The sequence below is a fragment of the Choloepus didactylus genome, chromosome 16 (assembly GCF_015220235.1).
Source record: "Choloepus didactylus isolate mChoDid1 chromosome 16, mChoDid1.pri, whole genome shotgun sequence".
Classification (NCBI taxonomy): domain Eukaryota; kingdom Metazoa; phylum Chordata; class Mammalia; order Pilosa; family Megalonychidae; genus Choloepus; species Choloepus didactylus.
The window spans coordinates 27,208,323-27,223,301 of record NC_051322.1 but is presented as its reverse complement, the minus strand read 5'-3'; the positions used below and the strand labels follow the sequence as shown (position 1 = coordinate 27,223,301).

Sequence of the window (14,979 nt, the reverse complement as noted above, 5' to 3'; positions counted from 1 at the left end):
GAAAAAAGCCTTTGATTACAGACTGGCCTTCTTCTACCCACCCACCCACCCATCCCCAACCAATGAATACATATGTACATGCGTGCACACACACATACATGCATGAATGAAGGAAAGCAGAGTGGAAAGTTTTTTGATATCAGCTATCAGAACTGGGGTCCCCAAAATTGCCTTCATGGTGGTTGTTAGCATAGATCTTAAAGACACTTCTTTCCAACAGTTTGAATTTTTTCTAAGAAAGAGAACAATTTAACTCTTACTTAAACTGATCTCTTAGGTTGATACATTCTCAAAACAATAGAATTGCCATTTCCATCCTGCCCAATTAGTGTCCAATATTCAGTTCTGGATGAACTCATTCATCATAAACAGAAATGTCCTGGCACTTTACACAGTGCTTTGCATTTGCTGCTGATGCCCCCTTGGGACCCAACCTAGGCCAAGTTGGCCTTTGAAGAGGACTAGAGCATCTATAGGGCCCCCGGAGAAGCGAGGACAGAACCCAGAGTCTGGACCCCAGGGCATTCCAGACTCTGATGGAAACACAGAACCTTTGCTAAATGTCTCTAAGTCTTATTAACCTTTTCTCTATACTGAGAGTAATACTATATTCTGTGCCTAAATCATAGTATTTGGTAATCAAGTGAGGAAATGACCTCCAAAGCACTGTATAAATGTTAGTTAACTTTACCTTTATCAAATGCTTGATTTTATAAATCATTTTTACAAGCAGTTTGCCATTTGACCTCACAAGAATACTGAGCTAGAAAAGCAGGTAGTAATACCATGTTCCTTTTAGAGAGAAAATTTAGACTAAAAGAGCTTTCAGTACATCTAAAACTTGCCCAACCAAATACCCCTCACAAGTAAGAAACAGGAACCCCTGCTGCCTAGATGTCTGAAGGTGTTGCCCAGACTGCATCTGAAAGGCCAGAATTTTATCACTACTTCCTATACATATCTAGGCATAGAGAAAGGTCCCAGGTTTGACTCTGTTGTTAAGGGTTTGGTACAGAAAACATGGTTTTTAAAATCAGAAGACTCAAGAAAACATATTCTTAGAGAGGGATTCGATTTGTTTTGATCCCAATAGGTAAAACTAGGATCTGTAGGTAATAATATGGTAAAGCAGATTTAGTGAGATCTATGAAAGAACATTTCTAACAGGCAAAACTGTAGGATAAATGGGTATCCTCTGTTGATGAATTTCTCAGTCCCAAAGGTATTCTGTCTCCATTTATGGGTCCATTTTTTTAGATGCGCTGCATTAGATGGGCCATTTGACTAGCTGTTACTTAAGTTCTCTTTTATTATTGGGATTTTATGTAGATAATTAAATGATTTGTTATACTTAATCTATCATTTCCAGGTGTTTGTAGTGAGAGAGGTTTCACAGCTATATTCTGGTATAAAATACAAACTTAAAGATTTCTTGAGAGAAAATATAACACTTCAAAGTATACTGACAAGACTTTCAGAGTTACGTTGGGCACTAACCATAGGGGGTCCTAAAACCCCACTGCAGGTGGAATAGAGCTGATAATATGAACAGCCCCCTACTGTAAATGGGTAGGAGGGATATCTGATGTATAGCTTGGACGGGCCAGGTGAGACCTTAAGTTTTCAACAGACTAGTTGGCTTAACCACTAGAAGTTTATTGTCTCATGATTCTCAAAGCTAAAAGTCTGAAATCAAGGTGTGGGTAGGCAGGGATGTGCTTCTTCTTAAAGGGGAAAATCCATTCTACCACTGTGCCCTGGTTTCTCACAAGTGGCTGTCAATCCATGCTGTTACTTACCTTGTGGAAACATAGTTCAGTCTCTGCCTCTGCTGCGTGGCCTTTGCTTGCTCTTGCTCTCTCTTTTTCTCTCGCTCTCCCACGTGCTCTCTGTGTCCAAATTTCCTCTCCTTATGAGAACACTAGTCATATTAGATTAGGGCCTGCCCCAGTCCAGTTTGGCGTCATCTTAACTAGTAATGTCTTCAAAAATCCTATTTAGAAAGAAATTCACATTCACAGGACTGGGGCTTAGGACTTAAACTTGTCTTTTGAGGGGACACAATTCAATACAGACCCCATGGGGGAGCACTCAATAAATAACATCTGCCTTTTAATGTTAACTTCAAGTTATTAGAGGTTTTTGTTTTACTTGAAACTGAATTAATGATACTGACGAGTACCGGAATCAAAATATAGAAATCAGTTTGGCAAAATATAATGCAAATTTGCATATATTCTTTATAATGAGAAGTTTTAACTGACTTCTGTCAAACATTGATAGATCATGCATACAAATAGTCACTTGATATAAAAGTCAGATGAATGGAACAGAATATAGGGCATACAGAAAGATTTCCTTTTATGTGTCAATATTTGGCCCGTGATAAGATACTGTATCAGTTAGGGTTCAACCAGAGAAACAGAAAGAGCTGGAGATACATATTGAGAGGTTTATTGCATGGTTTGGTGTATGCAGTTGTGCCGACTGACTGGGCAGGTCTGAATCCAGACTTGAAGACCCTCAGGAGGGACAGGCTGGAACTCTGAAGCTGAAGCTGCTGTCCAAGGGCAGAATCTCTTCTCCTGTAGGGAAGCTTCAGCTCTTAAAAGCCTTTCAACTGATTGAATCCAGCCCACCCAGATTATTTGGGATAATCTCCCTTATTCAAGTCAATTCATTATGAACATTAATCATATTTACAAAATCCCATTCATGGGAACACCTAGATTAGTGTTTGAATGAGTAACTGGGAATGTAGCCCAGCCAAGTTGACACATAAAGGTGATCATTACAGCTAGTATTTCAAGTCAGTTTTTGGAGGTGGTATTGGAATAACCTTCTATCCATTATGAAGAAAAATAAAGTAAAAACTTTGCTTTACATAAATGAGTACATTCTTGATGAACAAAAACTCAATTTCAGATGAGACCACCATGACTACTACTACATTTCTTCCTGGGGTTTTCTCCCTATTATTATTATTATTATTTTAAATTTCTCACGCTCTGCAATCCCCCTGCCTCAGTGATCAACAATGTGGCTAAGAAAGGGTGCAAAGTAATATGGTTATCACATCAGTGCCATTTTATCTAAGGGACAAATCCAGGTGTGTGGGAGCCTACTTGAGGCATGATGAAAGCCCTTTATTCAAAAGCGTGTTTTCACCACCCTGTTGGTGATGTTGGATATTGGATCTTTAACCTAATATTTCCTTTGTGTTAAGCTCTGCTTTATTCATCAGCTTTAGTGGCTCTTTGAACAATAGTTTCTGCATATCACCTTCCATGTGCCAGGTCCAGTGGTGGGCTCTCGGAAATACAATTAAAATTCCAATAATGCAGAAATAATGACAGCACCACCAATAGCATTTTCGGGCCATACCTTCTTGGAGCATCCAGTGTAGTTTTTAAAATTAACAGCATTTTGTTTTATATACACGTTTGTATGAGTGAATTTATAAAATCATCTTCTATAATAGTTTTATCAATTGAGCTCCTGCCCCTTGACAATTCCTTCTAATCATCACATAAAACACCATCTCCTATTAGTAGTAAATTGGAAATCCTTTTATTATTGAGTTTTACTCATCTTCCTATGCAAAAGTCTATGAATATATATATATAACTCTGTTCTTGATATAAGCATCATTTCTCCAATAATTTAGTTTATCAATGAATATTTCCTCATCCCCAAACATGTGTTTCATTTCTGATTAATGGAGAAAACAAAGAGAGATTATATATTTTTTCCTTACAAGGGTTGTTCAACTCTTTGTCAATTTAAGCTGTCATCAATGTCTCGAAAATGTCAAATGTTCTTTTGACAAGTGTCATTTGTTTTACAATAATCTGTCATGTTAATTAACTCCTTTGAGATTTAAGTAATAGGAAAGTTGTTTACATCAAAAATTTACACATATCAGAGTACTGATCCATGGGGGCTTTCTAGTCGACCTGCATTCTCCATGCTCTCTAAATGAACCCTAATGTGATCACTGTGTACAATATTATGTGTCCAGATTGTTGTAGGGCTTGATTTTATTTATGCTCCAGTATGGAAGCTGATGCAAGACAAAATATGTTTAGTGATGGTTTCGAGAGACGAAAGCCCTGATATTTTCTGCAGTGGCTTTGGATTCTTCTTCTTTCCTGACCTGAAGAAAACATCATTATTAACTTTGAATGAATGATGGAGACATACATTTTTAGATTGACGGTTCTTGATTTATAGGCAAGGTTCTTCTGGACTGTGATGAAAAATGATCCTTGCTATTTTTTTATTATTTCTTCCTCATTCATATTTTATATTCTGCACCTGCCCTGAGGCCATTTTCAAGGAACATTATAAACTAGAAAAATAAATGAGAATATATGAAAAATAATTTGATTTCCCAGCCGTGATATCCCTGCTCTTATGGCCAAAATAAGAATAATTACCCCAACAATCACAAAACAATATAAAGCATGTCTACTACTGTTAAAATTTTACTAAAACTTTTGAAACCCATCTAGAAATACTTGCTTTTCAGTAACTTTTGTTTCCCCCTGTGGAAAATTCCTTCCTAGGACTGGAGAAAGGAAGTCAGTACAGTTTCCAAGTGTCAGCCATGACAGTCAATGGCACTGGACCACCTTCCAACTGGTACACAGTGGAGACCCCAGAGAATGATCTTGATGGTAAGACATTTCCCCCATCACTCTGGCGCTGATTGCTATCTTGTTTCTTACCTCATCTTTATAGGGTTCCCTACAAAAGATGAACTCCAACTTCAGAGACACTTACTGCACTCCAGAGACAAAAAAAAAAAAAACCAAAACAAAAACCCAGCAAACCCTAATGAATATATGAATACAGAGTCCTCAGCAAGGCCATATATCATGGCTGTTCCATTAATGGAGTAGAATTAATTATGAATTAATTGTGGTCCACATAACAAGTTACTTTCTTTTAGAAGATAATCTGAAATGAGTTTTCTATTTATTTTATTTTGAATAATTGACCTTAACCATTTTCTTCACCATTGCTACAATTTCTGATAACAACCAAGAACTATAATTACATTATACAGCTTCTCGCCCTTTTATGATATTTCCACAAAACATCAATATGTGTTTTTTGCCTTGCTTATGATATGGTCATTAATAATAGACTACATTTTACTTGAGATAAAGGAGAAGCTACATTATTTGCTTAATTGATAGTTGTCTGGAGACATTCATGGATGAGGTATTCAGATTTATATAAAAGTCACACATCAATGAATTAAATACAAGCAGAATCTTCAAAGTTAGCAGATGAGAAATAGCTCTTAAAATAACAAAGACATTATGACTAAACAAAAAAAATTCAAGAGGAATGGATAATGGAAGTAAAAAAAAATTCTAAATAATAAAACATTATAGAGAATTACAAATAAAGAGGTAGAAATATGATCAGTAAATTTAAAGCTAAGAAGTCAAAACTGGGACCAAGAATAAATTGATGGTACTGAAAATGTATTGGCACAGATGACTCATATAACTGACAGTGAAATCCCATTATTCCTTAACTGACAGGACGGAAGTATTCAAGTTATTGGAGGGTGAAAATTCTATATCACTGCCTTCTCCTTCCTTTCTGCTCCTTTCCTTTCACTCCCTCCATCTCTCCTTTCCTTACACATTTTTATTCTTGTCCTAGTTCTTCTTCCATCACCCTTTATCAAGCCCTTTCTCCCTTCTTCTGTTCCTCAGACTTTGCCTTCTCCTGTTTCTGAATAACTTATTGGCACTGATGATTTTATCAGAGAGATCTGCTTTTACTACAATAACTATGATAGCAATAAAACAATCAACATATAATGATAATCTCTGATATATAATAGCCCATTAATTCAAAGAATATAGAAAACTTATGAAATGTCAGGCACTCTGCTTAGCTCTGAGAATACAATAACAACTAATAAAGACCTGGTCCTTTACACTGAGCCTACAGTGTAGCAAAGAGAGAGATATTTTAGGTAAAATCATAGAAAATTGCCATTGTCCCAGGTCAAAACTGCTTAAATGTTGACTGTGTCCTATGGTTCAGCATAAGATGGATGGATGGACAGATAGGTGGGCAGGCAGATAGATAGACAGATAGATAGATAGATAAAAATAGATACATAGAAAGAAAGATGGGCTGGTGGACAGAAAGAGAGAAGCAAGGTTTGCATTTAAGCTGAAGCTTGAGGGATAGATAGGAATTACCTGTGCAAATGAGAGTACTTTAGAGGTTGAGAGAGGAGGAGTGGAGAGCAAAGTAAATGCAGGCTTGAAATCCAGACAGACTCTGGTGCTGTTAGGGGACTGAAAGAAGACCATCAAGACTGAAACATAGAGATGGCATGCGATGAAATATGTAAGATAGGCAGGTTCTAAATATCTGGCAAAACCAAGTTAAGAATGTTGAACTTTGTCCTAAAAATGTCATTAAAGCAATGCCTTACTTTATCCTAAGCAAGTTATTGAAAGGATTTTTTTTAATAGTGACTTAATTAGACTTGCATTTTAAAAAGATTACTCTGGCTGAAGTGTAAAAATGTGTTAGAAGTGGGCATGCATGGGCCAAACCAATTAGGACAACCTACAATAATATTAGATTTTACAGAAGAGTAACCTGAGGCCTGAAAATGTTATGTAACTTGTGTTAGGTCATATAATCAAGAATTAGTGAAGCTATACAAAGTCACACTTCACAGAGCTCATACCTTTCAGTAATAGATTAGGGAACATTCTTTTATAAAATTAAAAATATAAACTTGTTGAGAGTCTCTATATGCCAGGCATTATTCTAGGTAATGGGGGTAAAGCAATAATTACAGCTCTGACCCTCTCAAGAAGTTGTAAATTATGCTGAGATCGAGATTGAGAGTTCTAAGTGCTAGAAAGAAAAATAAAGCATGGTAGAGGGAATAGTGAATGATTAGGGAATGCTATCTTGTACAGTGGGTTAAGAAGACCTCACTGATTAGGTAAAATATGACACAGAATTTAAGGCAGCCTTGTGATTAAGTCAAAAAATTACTCTCCAGGCAGAAGGAATGGCAAGAACTAGCATCCTGAGGTGGGAGCCCAATTGGCTTGAGCAGTAGCAACAGACTAGGCTTGAAGTCATGAGGATGTCATTTGTCTTATCTAAAAAATACAAGGACAGTTAGGATAAACTATAAAAATACTTTATTTTTCTATTTCACTTGAGAATAAACTTTTAAAGTTTATATGTACCTGTTTATATAGATTATATGTTTTATCTTCTCATCTACTCTTATGCAATATGTATTATTAGCCCTACCTTAAAGAAGAGTAAATGTGTGCAAAATAAATTGAACTAACATGATAAAGCTAGTCATCCGGTAACTGTGGAGCTGGACCTCAAGACCAGGTTTTGTGAGTTATCAGAGTAGAACTTCCATAATCCTCTAGCACTGACCCAATGATAATGAAAGACAGTTATTTAAAGAAAAAAAATTCTAAGAAATGAGCTCATATCATTTACCCAAGCCTAAAGGGCAATATCTCTTCCTGGAAGGAGTGAAAATAAATGGAGCAGAGGTGCTGAAAGTCCTATAAAATATCCAGGATGAATGGAAATCTCCTCTTGACTTATGTGCTCTTTTTCTGGACTCCGAATGACTCACAATCTCAGTGGAACCAAAATATAAAACACAGCTTCTTGGATGGCACAAAACTTCTATTTAAACTGCATGCTTTTTGTGTTCATGTGATATAAATTTAATCCAACCTATGCATCTATTTTAATCAAGAATCTCTATGCCTTGCTCATGTGTAGGGTCTTAAATGCTGCTTAGCTGGATTTGCTTGAACTTCTATATGCTCTTGGCTTAGCAATTTCCCTTTTCTGTATGCAGCATTTCTCCTTACTTTGTCTTTATTTGAGTATTGGTACAGTTGTTATGAAATACAATTAAACACCTATAGAGTGCCGAGTCATGGATGGGGAAGACAAACATGAAAAAGACAGGAACACCTCTATTGAGGCATAGATAGGTAATGTCTGGGCTGATTTTAAAAGATTTTGTGAAATAAATAGTATTTGAACTAGAAATTTCAGGGAAAGGGGTTTCCAGCAACTTGGGTTACAGGGAGGGGTGTGTGGAATATTCTTAAAAACATGCCTTTTCAAAAATTATTTCTACCGCTATTAGTTCAAGATGCATCCTGACTCATCCAAATGTTCCTCCTTTTCAAGTCCATTGTCTTAACACATTTCAAATATTGCCTCACTTCTCATTTTTCCACCTCTTCACTGGGATAATAATTGATAAGAAAATTCTCAACCATGCCCACAACATTCTTAATATACAAATTTGAAGTCTGAAAAAAAGATAAACAAAAAATTAATAGAAGAAAGCTCCTGGGTTTGATACTTCTTGTACATAATACTATTGTAGAGTATGATTTGAGTTTGTTTGCCTTGAAAACAGTGGAAACTGATAACCTTTAATTCAGGGCATTTAACAATATAAGACTGTGGGACAGGTATATTTCCCTTGTTTTGTAAAGCAGTGTTTCACGTGCTGTAAAAAAGAAATTGGACCAAATATAAGGCTTTTTCCCAAGATCTCTTTTCACTGAGACATTCCATTAAACTTATTTCAGTTCCTCTTCCATTCACTTATGTTTCTTCTGTTGACTGCAATATTCTAATGTTAAAAAGTGTAACCTTTGACAGGCTTTAACATAGGGACTAATGGATAAGCTCAGCAGTGCTCCCTAGAGCTCCAAAAAATACTCACCAAATAAAAGTGAGACTGGTGTCTTCTGGCTTCCTTTATTTCAAGACATACATTTTTTTTTAAGCTAAGGAGATGTTCTTTAAATATTCATCCAATTTCAACTTATTCATATAGATGTTTAAAGCATAAAATAAGAAATAGATGACTCCTACTCAAAGCTTTCGTAGCCAATGCAGGGAGAACTTTGAATCCTAAACATTTCAAACTCAGAAGTTTCCCAAGATACTTTCTTTGATTTCTCTTAAAGTATGGGTAAAGAGGAAGCAATCATTTTGCAGGCATTCTTCACTATAGCCAACGAATTCTGTATTGGGAGGGAACTGAAGCTTTAGAAGTCCATGGATGCATCCTGTTGCAAACTTTTCCCCTCCTGCAGAGTCCCCTGGTAAACCACAAGGGAGTGTGCCTTTCATTACTGTGGTGACTGAGCCCTGCAAGTCAGCTAAACAGAAGCCTGTGCTATTTGCAGATTAACGGCAATCCCCTTTCCTGTGACTTCTTTCACACATCTTGCCTTTCTTTTCTGCTGGCCTAAAGTAGTGTGAAGGGGAACAGTAACTTGGAGAAGTACCCCAATTCCTTATGGATTGCCGTTTTAATTAGGATATTTTGTTAAAGTGATTATAAAGCCAAACTTCACTGTTTATTTCGGATTCCCTGGAAAGCATGTTTGCTATTACGGGCACCTGGGAAGTTTTAAAATATTTATTTTGTGCCTCAAAATTTCAGCTTTAAAAAAAAAAAAGCAAGATCATTAGAGTCCTGCATAAGGTACGAGAGAATTTCTGATGAAGTTCAGCAAAGTATCCTCTGGGAAATTGAGCTTGGGTATCTGTGCTTTTTTTTTTTGTTTAATGAATAGGTGGAAATTGCTATACACAATCAATAATGATGTAGTTTAAAATTAAACCTCTACCTAAAGTGGAGAATTAAACCTCTACCCTAAAGTGGAGAAACTTGGCTAGCAAAATTCAGCAATGCAGAGACTTCTGAAAATGCAACCTTGATGCAGCAAAAACTGTGAACCTAGGAGCTGGCTCTAATTTCCTGCCCCCAGGAAATAGATAATTAGCCCTATTAGCCAGCCTGATCAGATAACGGTTTCTTCATTGCATGCATTTCATTTGAAAAGTGATCCACAAAGACATTGCAGTTGTTTGGAACCTGCATAATGCATGATATGAGCTGAAAACAAGGACTTGAGGAGTACCTTAAAGCTTATTTTCAAAATAATGGTAAAACCTAAGAAAATGAGACCACCCAGAAAGAAAGGACACCACATATTAAAATTGTCATAGCCCTTCAAAAACAGAAAACTGGAAAATCTCTGGGCAGAAGAGTGAGAAATGAAAAAAATGGGCTTTTGACGAAGTGGAAGGGAAGAAGGAAGGAAGGGAGGGAGGGAAAAGAAAAGAGCAAAATGTATGTGTGAGTTGATGTGGTCCACTGAATAATGGCCCCTAAAATGTCCACATCCTAATCCACAGAATCTGGGAATGTTACTTTACATGGCAAAAAACAAAAACAAAACACAAAAAAAACAAACATTGCCAATGTGGTTAAATTAAGGATTTTGGATTTTGGGGTGGGGAGAGTATCCTGGATTATCCAGGTGAGTCCAGTGTGTTCACAAAGATCCTTATAAGAGGGAGGCAAGAGGATCAGGGTGAGAGAATGAGATGTGACAGCAGAAGCCAAGGACAGAGTGATCTGCGAGCCAAGGAATGCCAGCTGCCTCTAGAAGCCTGGAAAGGCAAGGAAACACATTCCTTCCTAGAGCCTCCAGAAAAAAGGTGGCCCTGCTGACCCCTTGATTTTAGCTCTCTGAGACTGATTTGGGGTTTCTGACCTCCAGAACATTAAGATAATAAAGATGTACCATTTTAAGCCACTGAGTTTGTGGTAATTTGTTATAGGAGCAAGAGGAAACTAATGTAATTGCTCAGAAGAAATTTGTTTTTAGTGTTGGATCGAGTTATGGACAAAGATAAACTTGTACCAAAGTAGAAGCTTTATGAAATGAGTTAAACCAGTCAGTTTTGTTTTATTTTGGTTTCATATTAGCAGCATGTTGACGGAAGGGTAACAGAAAAGTACTTCAACAAAAGGGAATATAATATTATAAAAATGAGAGGCCCAAAATCTGGAATTCCAGAGTCTGAACTTTAAAGAAAGTTTAATTTGAGCAGGAATTAAGATAAACAACATTTTCTATGCTGATATACTTACGTGATGGACATCTAAAGAAATAAGCTCAAGCTCAAATTTTGTGATTTGATGGAAAATAAATAATGCATGAGAATTGTATATATCCAGAGATGTTTCAAATGGAATATGTAAATATTGCTTTTTAAAAACATTTAAAAATATGTATTTTCTAAATCATTGGAAACAAAAATAAATAAAACTTTATAAAAAAAAAAAGGAATTGGAAAGGGAAAATGAAAAACACATCAAGAAAAGAGATCAAACACATTAGTTCCAAAATTGAAGAAAATTGAGTTTACCTCCCTTTTCAAAAGATAGAGACTTTCAGGTATTTTTTTTTTTAATTTTATTTTGAAATAAATTCAAACTTACAGGAACAGTTGCAAAACAATACAAACCGCATACACAGAACTCCAGCATACCCCGACCCCCCTCCCATCTCCTGATATCCCGATCCACCAACTTTAACATCCTGTCACACCACAATTTCCTTCTTTCCCTCCCTCCCTCCCTATCACCCATCATCTATTGCTCTGTCTTCTGAACATATGTGAACAGACTGCACACATCCTTGAACAAACAATATAATTCACACATACATTTCCCATGAACAAGAACATTCTTTTATGCATTCCCATTAAGCACAGCTAAGAAGTTCAGGAAATTCAACATTGTTACAAAGCTTACATTCTATAATTCCTTTTTTTTTTTTTTTTCTTATATCCCAACTGTGCCCCTTTGAGCCTCCTCTCCTCCATCCTCAGATCCCATCCAGGATCATCCTTGGCATTTAATTGTCATTGTCTATTTAGACTGTCTTTTTTTTTTTTTTTTTTCCAATTGTGGAAACATATATACAGCCTAAATCTTCCTATTCCAAACCCTCCCTAGCATTCCATTAGTGGGATTAATCACATTTAGAATGTTGCAATGCTATCACCTTCCTACCATCCATTACTAGAAATTTCCCTTCATCCCAAACACAAGCCCTACACTTCTTTTTTAACTCCCCATTGCCCCTTCCCCCACTTCGCATAACCCATACTCCACTTTTCATCTCTATGGTCATATTCTCTGATACTTTCCTTGGGTTTACCGTGGGGCTTAAATTTAACCTCTTAAGTCTAGAACAATCTTGTTTTTCTTTGATACCAACTTAACTTCAATAGGACACATAAACTATGTTCCTTTACTCCTCCATTCCCCCACCTTTATGTAGTTCTTGTCAAAAATTACATATTTTACATCGAGTCCAAAACCACTGATTTATCATTACAGTTTATGTATTTTAGATCCTGTGGGAAGTAAATAGTGGAGTTAAAAATCAAAAATACAGTAGTATTGGTATTTATGTTTACCATGTGATCTTTACTGGAAATCATTATTTCTTCATGTGGTTTCAGTCAATTGTTTAGTGTCCCTTCCTTTCAGCCTGCTCAATTCCCTTTAGCATTTCTTATAGGACTGATCTACTGGTGATGAAGTCCCTCAGCTTTTGATTATCTGGGAATGTTTTCATCTCCCCCTAATTTTTACCCTGCAGGTGTTTGTGAATTTTCTAAGTCTCTGATGGTTATTGACTTCTATTTGTATTCCACTGTGGTCAGAGAATATGCTTTGAATAAATTCATTTTTTTTTTTTAATTTATTGAGGCTTGTTTTATGTCCCAGCATATGGTCTATTCTGGAGAAAGATCCGTGATCACTAGAGAAGAATGTGTGTCCTGGTGATTTGGGATGTAATGTTCCATGTATGTCTGTTAAATTTCTCTCTCTCTCTCTCTCCTTTCTTTGTTTCTCTGTCAGTAGGGCTCCCTTTAGTATGAGAAGTAGGACAGGTCTTTTATTAGCAAAATCTCTCAGCATTTGTTTGTGAAAAATTTAAGCTCTCCTTCAAATTTGAAGGAGAGCTTTGCTGGATAAAGTATTCTTGGTTGGAAATTTTTCTGTCTCAGAATTTTAAATATGTCATGCCACTGCCTTCTCGCCTCCATGGTGGCCGCTGAGTGGTCACTACTTAGTTTTACATTGTTTCCTTTGTGTGTGGTGAATTGCTTTTCTCTTGTTGCTTTCAGAACTTGCTCCTTCTCTTCAGTATTTGACAGTCTGATCAGAATATGTCTTGGAGTGGGTTTATTTGGATTTATTCTATTTGGAGTTTGCTGGGCATTTATGCTTTGTGTATTTATATTGTGTAGAAGGTTTGGGAAGTTTTCCCCAACAATTTCTTTGAATACTCTTTTTAGGCCTTTACTCTTGTCTTCCCTTTCTGGGACAGCAATGAGTCTTAAATTTGGATGTTTTATTTTATCTATTGTATCCCTGAGATCCATTTCGATTTTTTCAATTTTTTTCTCCATTCTTTCTTTTTTTCTTTCATTTTCTGTTCTGTGGTCCTCGAGGATGCTGAGTCATTGTTCAACTTCCTCTAATCTTGTATTATGAGTATCCAGAGTCTTTTTAATTTGGCCAACAGTTTATTTTATTTCCATATGATTTTCTATTTTTTTTTATTTACTCTTGCAAATTTCTTCTTATGCTCTTCTAGGGTCTTCTTTATGTCCTTTATATTCTGTGCCATGCTCTTCTTCATGTCCTTTATATCCTCCACCATGCTCTCGTTGTTTGATGTTAGTTCTTTGATTAATTGCACCAAGTATTGTGTCTCTTCTGATCTTTTGATTTGGGTGTTTGGGTTTGCGTTCTCCATATTGTCTGGTTTTATCATATGCTTTAAGATTTTCTGTTGTTTTTGGCCTCTTGGCATTTGCTTTACTTGATAGGGTTCCTTCAGTATCTATAATATACTGGTGTCTAATTTGTCAGATCTACAGCTTGGTGGTGTACACTTTAACCAGCAGATGGTGTCCATGAGTCACCTATTCCCCTCAAGTCAGTTCTCCCCAACTTTGTCTTTGTGGTGTGTGGGGGTCTGATTCTTGTGGGGTTCAGTTGGTGCCCCAAGTTTGGGTGTGGTGTTCGTGCTGTCTGCCCTGAATGTGCGGCATGTGTCTGAGTGGTTAGGGAGGCAGGGAGCTTTAATAATCAAACCTCCTAGGTGTTCCCATAGATTTAAGGCTGTTGCAAGAGTCCAAGCCTCCACCTCAGTCCCACCACAGATCATCTCTGCTTCTGACTCACAAGTCCCTGGCACTGGGGTAGGGTCCCTGGGATTTCCGAGCAGGTCCCCCTTCTCAGCCGTGCTCTCCCAGGACCCCTGCCGAGGGAAGGGTGTGCCACGTCACAAGTGCATGCCGGCCCTCCAGGGAAGCCCTGGGCCACCAAGCCGTGCAGGGGCATTCCCAGCCTGCTGTAAAGATGGTTGAATGGGCGTGTTAATTTCCCCCTCTTCGCACAGCTCTGCCTTCCCAGCTCTGGGACAATTAGCTGTGGGTGCCCTAAAGGCCACTGTCTACGGCCAATATTGTGGTGTGTGCACAGTGCTGTGGGAATCACTCCCCATCGCACTGGGTTTCTTGGCATGGCTCTGGGCTATGGGTCCGGCCCTGGGCAGGAGCATCCCCAGCCTGCCGGGGAGATGGTTGCAAGGGGCGCGGTTTCTTTCCCATTTTGGCTCCCCTCTGCCCCCCTGGCTCTGAGACAGTCAGCAGCGGGTGTGGGTAGGGCTATTCTCCATGCCAGACATTGAGGCGTTGGGAGGGCCCACTCCTGCCGTGCTTCACTGCGTGGTTCTCACTGTTGTATCAGCAGTTGGTCCCAGGTTTTCTTTTTGTTTTTTTTTTTTTTTAAAGAACTAATCCCTCTCCAAACACCAACCCATGGTTGCCCCACACCACAACGTGGCCGCTGGACTTGCAGCCGGCTCACTCACTCATTTCAGAATGCAGACTCCTGGTTTCACCAAATGCACAGTCCCTGTGGATTTAGCAGACCTTGTCCGGCTGGTGCATTGCCAAAACTGGTGTTTTGGGTCACTTTCTGGCTTTTATCTAGTAGTTTTCACGGAGGTGTTTTTTTGCCCTGTCTTA

General features: G+C 37.7%; 1 protein-coding gene across 4 annotated transcripts in view; it reads left to right on the top strand.

Annotated features, from left to right (window-relative positions):
* DCC (DCC netrin 1 receptor) overlaps positions 1-14,979 on the top strand; it is a 1,223,099-nt gene that overhangs the window by 945,935 nt on the left and 262,185 nt on the right. For all 4 annotated transcript variants that reach the window (XM_037805818.1, XM_037805817.1, XM_037805816.1 and 1 more), the window contains exon 14: positions 4,569-4,679. In XM_037805818.1, the coding sequence (XP_037661746.1) occupies positions 4,569-4,679 (111 nt within the window). The remainder of the gene's footprint in view (positions 1-4,568; positions 4,680-14,979) is intronic.